At 36.6% G+C, this 9926-nt stretch overlaps 1 protein-coding gene across 1 annotated transcript; it reads left to right on the plus strand.

Moving 5' to 3' along the window:
- The first annotated feature begins 3390 nt into the window (after window positions 1–3390).
- On the plus strand, window positions 3391–7540 carry LOC127942100 (thread biopolymer filament subunit alpha-like). Its single transcript, XM_052537663.1, has 10 exons — window positions 3391–4131; window positions 4251–4462; window positions 4953–5013; window positions 5089–5184; window positions 5308–5484; window positions 5968–6093; window positions 6183–6296; window positions 6423–6529; window positions 6603–6892; window positions 7272–7540. The coding sequence occupies exons 1-10, from the start codon at window positions 3607–3609 to the stop codon at window positions 7289–7291; spliced, it is 1728 nt and encodes a 575-aa protein (XP_052393623.1). The 5' UTR covers window positions 3391–3606; the 3' UTR covers window positions 7292–7540.
- Window positions 7541–9926: the final 2386 nt, after the last annotated feature.

Raw genomic sequence — 9926 nt, forward strand, 5'->3', positions numbered from 1 at the left:
TTACTGTGAAACGTGTGTGAGACAAAAACAACGATATTTGTGGTTTAATAGTTCTGTAATTGTGTTAACGATCTTAAAACGTCGCATGGGGACTTGCTTATAACGTCATAACGTTATGCAATTAAACATAATATATAGTCAAAAAACGACATATATTACGCAAGTCTCCTTTTTTCCCTTTTTCTTTGGCGGCGAAGTCTCGCATAATAGCCTACGTAATGAATACAGCCTACGTCAGAGACTGTTGGAAGTCATCTTTCCAAACCAACACCTTTTTTTCCACATCAATTCATTGAACGGGACCGGGCTGTTATATCAGGTACGGATAAAACATTTAAGAAGCACACTTTATAACCGGTTCTAAATTTTGTTGTCCATTCAGACATTTTTTAATCGGATTGTAAATTTGAAACATTCTATTTTTTTCTTATTTTCAGGGCTCTCATAAGAGATGGCTTACTGGCTGAAATAAATCCAGCGGCTAACGGATATTTCTAAGCAGTTTTCGTGGAATTGTCAACCCGGATTCACGCATTGTGAATAATGAAGACGCCTGAGATTACGTGGGGCGCTTTTAATGGAGCGACCGAGACTAACGGGACGCGCGCGGAGAAAGTTCAGCACGTGCTCCAGCCATTCTCATCCACCGTCGCTCTTCTGGTTCTAGGAATGGTTATTATAGGGATTATATTACTATCACTGACCACATACCATTTTCACAAAAGCAAGATGAAGAAGAGGAAGATGCTGAGGGCTCAGGAGGAATATGAGCGGGATAACTGTGGCTCCTCTATCCCGGTCAGAGTGAAGCCCGCGCTGAGCCGCTCCGTGGTCGCTCGTTCCTCTCCACCGCAACATCCTCCGACAAACACTGACGCTAAACACCGCGAGGGAGTCGTTTTAGCAGAAGTTACTGGCTCCTTGTAACAGCACGAATGAGATCTCATTTCTGTGTCTTTGTAAATATGTCAAATGAGCTGGCATCTATAATCGCTTTGTTCACTTTGGGAGATGTGACTAGCCTTTCCTACGATCATCTTATGGTGGACTTTACAAAGTAAACAAAATAATGACAGTCCTTTAATTTAATAACAGCCGAGTACGACTGCGTTATGGGCGGAAATCAGCGGATGATAAAACGCAAAAGTGGACCAGTGCTTGAAAGGAATAGGTATATGGGATTCTCTCTAGATGCTGTCCAGGGTGCTGATTGCTTTTCTCTATTCAAGGAGTGTAATACAAAATTTGGGATCAAATGGGTTAACGTTGTCTGATCAGGAGGAACATGATGTAAGACTACACTCTTAAAAATAAAGGTTCTTTATTGGCATAGAACCTTTCAATTCCACAAAAGGTTTGATTTAGCCACATCCATAACCAAGCACTCAGCAGAACCATGTACTAATCATACCAATAATAAAGCACATTGATCTAAAGGATCATTGGTAAGATGTTTCTTTCAGATTTATACCTCTGACTCTTTTATGTTATTAAAACATGTACTCTAATGGTTGTGATGATTTACATGTAAATAATAAAACTTATTTGACTACACATCCAGCAGATGAATTGAACATTGTTGTATTTTACCAAATTTCTTATGGGATCTTATATACAATGTTTGTTCAAGACTATTTTCTTTATTTCTGGAGTCTTCTGTATCAGTGAGCATAGAGACCACATGCATGCTTGGACACTCATGAAAGCCTTTGTTTTTCCTCTGGCAAAGATTCAGCACAATCCATGCCAACCTACAGATCATTTTATAATCATTTGCATCTTTTTTATTATTGAAAAACATGACAAAGCACAGTTTAAGACAATTTCCAGACATAAATCTGTTCTTTTCTTTTAAGTCTGTGTGTTATCTTTAAATGAGATCACACTGCATCTTTTTATGAATGAATGAATCAGTAAAACTAATCAAATTTTCAGAATTACAGTTGATGAAACAATGATTAAAAAAAGGCTGGTTTTCTATTTCAGTGGACGATATTTCCAAAGATATAAATGCATGGAATCTCCAGGATGGTGTATCAGGGTCAATAACTTTTAATTTCTCTTTGATCTGGATGCAGCGACTCTAGCATATGCATTTTGTTGATGTTAAAAGATACTGCACTTATTGTAACTGTTTATTTTAAAAATAAAGGTGGGGTAAAAGTGATTCCCGTAACTGTGATACAGCTCAACTTATCAAGTAACAGTTAAAGTATAGCCTAACCCAGAATTACACTCTGGAAGCTGTTACAGCACGCTGCATACCTGTCAGCAATTCTGCAGCAGCTCCAATTTATGCTTTGGTTAAAAAAAAGAATAATTCACCTGCCTCTCACTGTCACAACCATCCCGATTTATGACAGGCTCCTCTAACAGGCTTGTCAGCTCAATATCATGAAATTCAGTGTATCTCTTGTGCATGCACGAATAAGACTAAACGCAAATATAAAACGACTTTCAAAATGTCAATCATATGATGGGATCTTTAAACATGTACATTCAAGAATGCATTAAACTGATCAAAAGTGACAGTAAAGATGTTTGTAATGTTGCAAAGGAAATGTTGTTCTTTTCAAATTTCTATCAGTGAATCCTGACAAAAAAAACTGTATCACAGTTTCCTTAAAAATATTTAGCAGCACAACTATTTTTAACATTGATGATTATAATGATGTCATATGATGACAATGATAATAATGAGACTATACTAAAATATATAATGATTTGCAAAATTACATCATATTATACTCTGCATTAAAATTATCAAGTGACAATAAATACATTTATAATATTGCAAAAATGTTCTAAGAATGTTTTGTTATTATCCCCATTAATGAAAACATGATGTCTGAATGTTCAAAATGTCCAGGTTTTTTAAACTTTAAAAGACATTTTATTTGAACTATGCTAGAGACAACATAATTGCATACTTTGGAATGTCATCTGAACCACTGTTAGATTAATATCCAACTATAATGTTTCAGAGAAACCTTCCATGAATGATATATAAATAATGTTGTTGAAATTTTGTTTTTAATACTGTATATTACTAAATACTAGATAACTTTGAACAAGCATTCTATGAATGTTAATTAAAGAATGTTTAATGCATAACTTAATATAATTAATAATAAAAACCTTTCAATAATGTTCTAGAATGTTCCCTGTTAGCTGAGAAAGAATCCCGAAACAAAAAGTCAGTTTCCACTAAATAGTTAAGCAGCAAAACTGTTTTGAACAATAACAACAACAGCAATAAGAAGAAGCCTATACATTATTATAAAATTAGTTTGAAAATGCCAGTCATTTTATACTCTTTTTTTAAATGTGCACAAAGTTGCTGCAGGGTTTGTATTTCTCTCAATCCCACATACCAAGGCTGTTAAATTACCTCAGACATGTTGGAGACAAATCAGTGCCTGCAGGGGGGACGCTCACCTGTCTGTCCACTGGAACATATGACTTTCACCAACAATAGCTACAGTGAAAATTTCTGGGCGGCCTTTCAAGGAGCTGGGTATTTAAAGAACAAAGTGTGATCGAGGCATCCTGACTGAGCACCAGGACTCCTCGGCAAAGACCTGGACCCCAGCTCTGAGTGCAGATATGACAGAGTCAAGCTTGCGTGTCAGTGGGGGAGCCGTCAGATTTGGAGCCACCTATGGAGGCAACCGTCTGTTCTCCGGAGCCAGGGGAGGTGGAGGCGTTAGCACCACTCTGTCCCGTTCACTCGGATTGGCGAGAGGGGGTGGAGCAGGAGCTGGTCTCACGCTGGGAGGAAGTTTGGGTGTAGGGTTTGGGGCTGGTGCAGGATCAGGACTGGGCTTCGGCGGTGGTGCTCTCGCTCTCGGTGGAGGCCTCGGCCTGGGAGCCGGTGGTGCCAGTGCAGCGGGGATCAGGGCTGGTGTGGCTCCGCTGAGAGCCCGTCTTGGGGGGCGAGTATTTAAAATCGGAGGCTATGGTTTTAACCCATCCTTCATCAGTTCTACCACTACAGTGGATGCAGGTACTGCTCCAATGCCCAGAATCGACCCAACACTCCCATCACTGGACACAGTGCAGGACACACGGATGAAAGAGAAGGAGGAGCTGCAGGCCCTTAATGATAAATTTGCATCTTTTATTGATAAGGTGGGTTTTACAAATATCATACTATATATCATATTAACGTATAATCAGTAAATAGAAAATACTTTATTGAATGCTTTTACAAATAAGGTTCTAATGACTATAACATTGTTGTTTCACAGGCAAGGTCACTGGAGCAGCACAATGCAGTACTAAAAGCCAAAATTTCCATGTTTACTAATCCAGAGCAGGGTGGACCTGCCAGCACTTCCATCCTTCTGACCTCTGCCATCGGAACGTACAAATCCCAGATCGACAGCCTCACTGCTACTAAAGAGGCCATCATCGCGGAGATTGAGCACTATAAAGGCATTATTGAGGATGTTCAGGCCAGGTGAGTTCACAGAACATCTGAAGAAACATAAGAAGAAAAAAAACAGTTTCCACAAAAATATTAAGCAGCACAACTGTTTTCAACAAGTAAGCATACCATCCCCAAACTTTTAAAAAGCTAGTTTCAAATATTGCATTAAAGAAACCTCATTTCTAGAAGCCTCTTTATCTTTCAATAACATTTTTCATTACATTTGAGTACACATTTGTAATTATATTCCACTTAACTGCTGCTCAACAATATTAGTTCTGTCTTATTATTGGCACTTTGTGGTATGATTTTAATACTCTACATGAATCTAGTTCTCATCTGTATTGCCAAAGTAATTGTGCTATAATATCATTTAAAGTTTCTCATATTAATTTTTATATCTCTAACTACCTGCTTAGGTGATTGTCACAGGTAAAATATGCCCTTTGGGTAAGAATGTACCAGACAAGAGGACAATCACTGATGTATCTGCACATTCTCTCCTTCTGTATTGTCTCAGGTATGATGAGGAAACAGCTCAAACCAAAACTCTGGAGTTTGACTGGACTGCATTGAAAGAGGTATGAAACACACATCATCAGGATGGTTTTTACAGGCGTACAGATGACTGACCTACACAAATTCTCCTCCATTAGGAAGTGGATAATCTCTACCTTACCATCTTTGAGTTGCAAACCAGCATTGGTGGTTTGGAGGATCAGATTGCTCTCTCCAAGCAGGTGTATGATGCCGTGAGTCTGCAGGATACCTCTATTTCTTAATTTACTTCGACATGCCTTTGTTTATTTCAGTAGTGTCAAATTAGATCATTCATTTCCCATTGACCTTAGCTTGTTTATCTGCATGTGTGTTAGAAAGTGAAAGAGGTGAGAAACATTGTGACTGGTGGTGTGAAGTCGGCAGTGTCCATCTCAGTGGATAACGCAGCCCAGGCACAGGATCTGACCTCAGCGCTGACTGAAGTCAAAGCTCACTATGAAGCCCTGGCTCAACGCAGCAAGCAGGATGCCCTCCTCTCAGTCCAGGACAGTGTATGAAACCTTTGCCCTTTAATATTCAAGCTTTAGAATATTCACTACTGTGCAGCAGTAGTACAACAAGGTTGCATATAACATTAGTTAATAATTAACCATATTTAATGATACCATAATAATATATATATATGGTATTTAAATAGATTTACAATGTTGTTCTAATTAAATCATTAACATATAAAAATTCAATTATATTATAATGTAATAGATATAATATAAAATAAAATAAACCAAGATTAATTAATACAGAGAATGCTTACTCATTCTTGATTCATTGAAAGCATTATAAACATAAATAACCTTGTTGTAATGTGATGCTTAATATTATTTTTTAAATTTTTCTGATGATAATGCATGAGTTTCAATTAATCTTTTATAAAATGCCTCCCTCAAGTGGCAAGTCCTTGTATTGCAGATCTTGTAGCCTTACCACATGCCTTGGGCAAGGCTAAAGGTAATTTCTCTTTTTTGGCTCTATAGCTCTCCATGATGTCTGTATCCTCTCACCCCACTTCTCAAACACTCACCTCAGCCAAGGAAGAGCTCAGAGTTTACAAACTGCAGATTGACTCTGTGCAGAGGGAGATCGAGAGGCTCAAATCTCTGGTAATTACTTACTGTGCTGTGTCACAAAGGGTTAAAACCCCCTTTTTCTTGGCATTCTTGTGAATAACTGATGTCCTCTCCGTTGACAGAACTTGCAGATGGAGTCTCAGGTGGAGGAGGCAGAGTGTCACTCCAGCTCCCACACGGAGACGTACCAGGATCAGGTTCTTATTCTTAAGTCCCAGCTTGATGATCTCAGAAAGGTAATATATCAATCAATTAAGACAAAATGATAAACACTGTTAATTATTAAAATGTCACTTTTAATGAATAGAAAAGTGAAAAAACATAGGTTGTCACTCAGAATCTGAATGGGTTTTTTCCTTCAGCAAATTGCTCATTACGGGCAAGAATACCAGGAGCTTCTCGCCAGCAAGATGTCGCTGGATGTTGAAATCACAGCCTATAAGAAACTCCTGGACAGTGAAGAGAACAGGTGAGGAGGTTTAACATGAGTAGATTAGATTTTGTTCACTCAACAATCACGCTGTTTCTGTTTCGTGAACCAGGTTGAAATCTGGAGGTGGTGTCACCGTGCACATGTCTAAGACTGTAGTCGGAGGAGGAGCAGCGGCTGGAGGAGGAGGAGGAGGTCTAGGCCTTAGTGTAGGAGGTGCAAGCCTGGGAGGAGGTGCCGGTCTAGGTCTTGGAGGTGGATTTGGGCTGGGCGGAGGCCTAGGAGGTGGTCTTGGGGGTCTAGGACTGGGACTTGGTGGAGGACTGGGCTTTGGAGCAGGTGCAGGAAGTTCCTACAGCGCAGGGAGCAGTTACATGTCCTCCAGCCTGAGCAGCAGTGCCTGTAAGTATTCATAAGTGCTTTCATACACATACACATGCAGACTGTTCACTCCAAGTCTGACGCCAAAAATTTATTTTTTAAATCTAATTGAAAGCTGAAAATGAAATTGAAGTTCCTGAACATTATGAATATTTTGGGAAAATGAGTTATGTATTAATGATTCTGTTTTAGTGTTAGTCACTAATCAAATAAGAATATTAATAAGAGAGAAAGAAAGATATACGTGATCATAAAAAAAAAAACACATTTGTATTAAAATTTCAGACTTTAGGAGTCCCACTTACTGTTCATCACTGAATCAGAGCTTAAATGGTAAAATGACGTTTGTGATGAAATGTCATGTTCGCTTGTAGTCACACTTTCCATTGTTTCCACTCAGTGTCATCCACTGTTTACTGAAGATCCACAACCTCCACTCTTCAAGCCGCAACAGAATGCTGAACTTTCACAATTGAGTCTGCGAGGACGCTTCATGAAGATCACCTCCCATAAGTTCACACATTATGAGCGCACCATCATGTTAATTTAAAATAAAATGATGCTCGATTCTGTACTAATTTGAATACCAGATCAAAATGTCTGTATTGTATTTCCATGCATCACTTCCTGCTACAAAAATAATAATAAAAAGAAAATTCCATTTTGGTACTGGAGAAAAACACAGTGGTCTTCAATCTTTCCACGTAATAACGTCAATCACATCTCAGTTCTAATAATGATAAATCCAATTGCCATAATATAATAATAATGAAGTGTGTCTTTTAAAAATGTGATATATGCAAAAATATATAAAATTTCATCATGTAATATTCTTTTTTAAAAGTTGGTAACATTTTGCAATAAAGTCCCATTAGTTAATGTTAATTAATGCATCATCTGACATAAAGTAACCATGAACAATACATTTGTTACAGTATTTCTTCATTTTTGTTTACATTAGTTAAAAATGTGACTGTTCATTGTTAGATCAGGTTAGCTCAGGCCCATTAAATAATATCATTTTGAAATAAACATTACTAAAGATTAATAAATGCTTTAGAAAACAATTAAGTGTCAGTTCGATGTTACCTAATGCAGTTAAATAATGTTAATAAATTGGAAATTTATTGTAAAATGTTACCAAAATATCTATAAGTATAAATAATGTTTTCAACATATTGTGAAATAAATATAAAAATATATCTCAATAGATTTATTTATAAAGCACAATTTTAAAAAAACAGCAACAGTTGTCCAATGTGCAATTTATTTATGTACTGGAATAGATTATAAAAACAATAAAACCCAACATAAGACATAAAGGATGTAAAACAGGCCATAAAAAAACAAGCAATAGAGGACATAACAGGAGAAAAGATACGTTCTGTTCCAAAGTTTAGGTGCGCCTATTGTGAAAGCTTCAAAACCGATATACATAGAACACATGTCAGCTGTGAAAGAGTAAAGAGTATCTTACATGAGCACTATTTTATATTTAGTTGAAAAAAGTTCATATACTGTATACAATATTACATGGACTTTTAATTAATTGAATTACAACCTAACAATTCATTTTATAACACTCTTAACATAACATTATTAAGTATATCTCAAAATAAAGATCCTTTTCAACTCTTACACCATTGTTCTAGTAAGAAAACAGTCTTGCAAGACGCTTAAAAAGCGGAAAAAAAAACATAACCACACACCACCTACAGACTCAGATGCCAAATGTCATAACAACTCTTAACTAGCCTTCATTAGCTTCAATAAACCCTCCAACTTTTAAAATCTCTCTTAAAGTCTCTAAGAGTTCATGTCTGAAAGACTCTGCCTTTGATTTCCTCTTTGAAATCACATTCTGCTCTATTTGAAGAAACAACAACCAGGTTCTGCATGCTACTGATTGCAACCGTTTGTCACCTAATGCGTATGACGGGGCTGCATTTCAAAGGTTTGACATTTTGTGTGACAGTGAACACACATGTAGCGAGCAGCCTTCGAAGCAGAGTTTTCACCTCTCTGTGTCTTGTGTGTTGCTGTGGGTTTGTGGTGGTCTCTTCTTGGTGTCCGGCATGGTTCTGCACGGATGTGGTTAGATTCAGTTTGAAACAGGAAACACAGGTTCATTCTGCTCTCATTAGTCCTTCATCTGACTTCAAACAATATCCATCAGAATGGAGATGGACTGAGAGGCCTCGCTAAAGGTAACAGCTCACTTACTAATACTCTTCATAATTCAACACTACGACTGATCGAAAACTGTGAAACCTGTATGAGCTGCTTAGTAGCAGAAAATGGCTTTTTAATATGTAATATGGGGGAAGATTTTTTTCTCTCGATGTTATCAGATACTTTTACCACTTCTTCACATTAAATGAGCTGATATGAATTAAAAAGGAAGAAACAACAAAATAATAATGGTCCGTCAGTTAATGTTAATTAATTAATTAATAATAATAATTTATTGTTTTTAATAATTTATTCACCTTTGTTAATGTTGGTTAATGAAAATACAGTTATTCATGCTAATTCACAGTGCTTTAACTAATGTTAACAAGCACAACTTTTGATTTGAATAATGCATTAGTAAATGTTGAAATTAAAATCAACTAAGATTAATAAATGCTGTAGAAGGATTGTTCTTGGTTAGATCATGTTAACTAAAGTAGTTAACTTACATTAACCAATGGACCATTATTCTAAAATGTTACCAAAAATGTACAAAAAAAAAAAAAAATAATTATCTTAACATATCTTGCATCCAAGTTCGCTGATGATGAAAAAATGAAGGCTTTTCTGACCCTGAGATGGTGATTCATTGAACTCACTATCACGTTGAATCATCTTGCGTATTAATAATTCTCTTATCTCTTGCACAAATACTTTGTGCCTTTTTATCAGAGCAGTGAGATACATTCTTGTGGAGGTAAATAGATAACATTCTGCAATTTGTTCTCCTATGCTGTATATATATATATATATATATATATATATATATATATATATATATATATATATATACTCTAAACTAATATTATCTAAACTGTAAACC

This window comes from Carassius gibelio, chromosome A21 (genome assembly GCF_023724105.1).
Source record: "Carassius gibelio isolate Cgi1373 ecotype wild population from Czech Republic chromosome A21, carGib1.2-hapl.c, whole genome shotgun sequence".
Lineage (NCBI taxonomy): Eukaryota > Metazoa > Chordata > Actinopteri > Cypriniformes > Cyprinidae > Carassius > Carassius gibelio.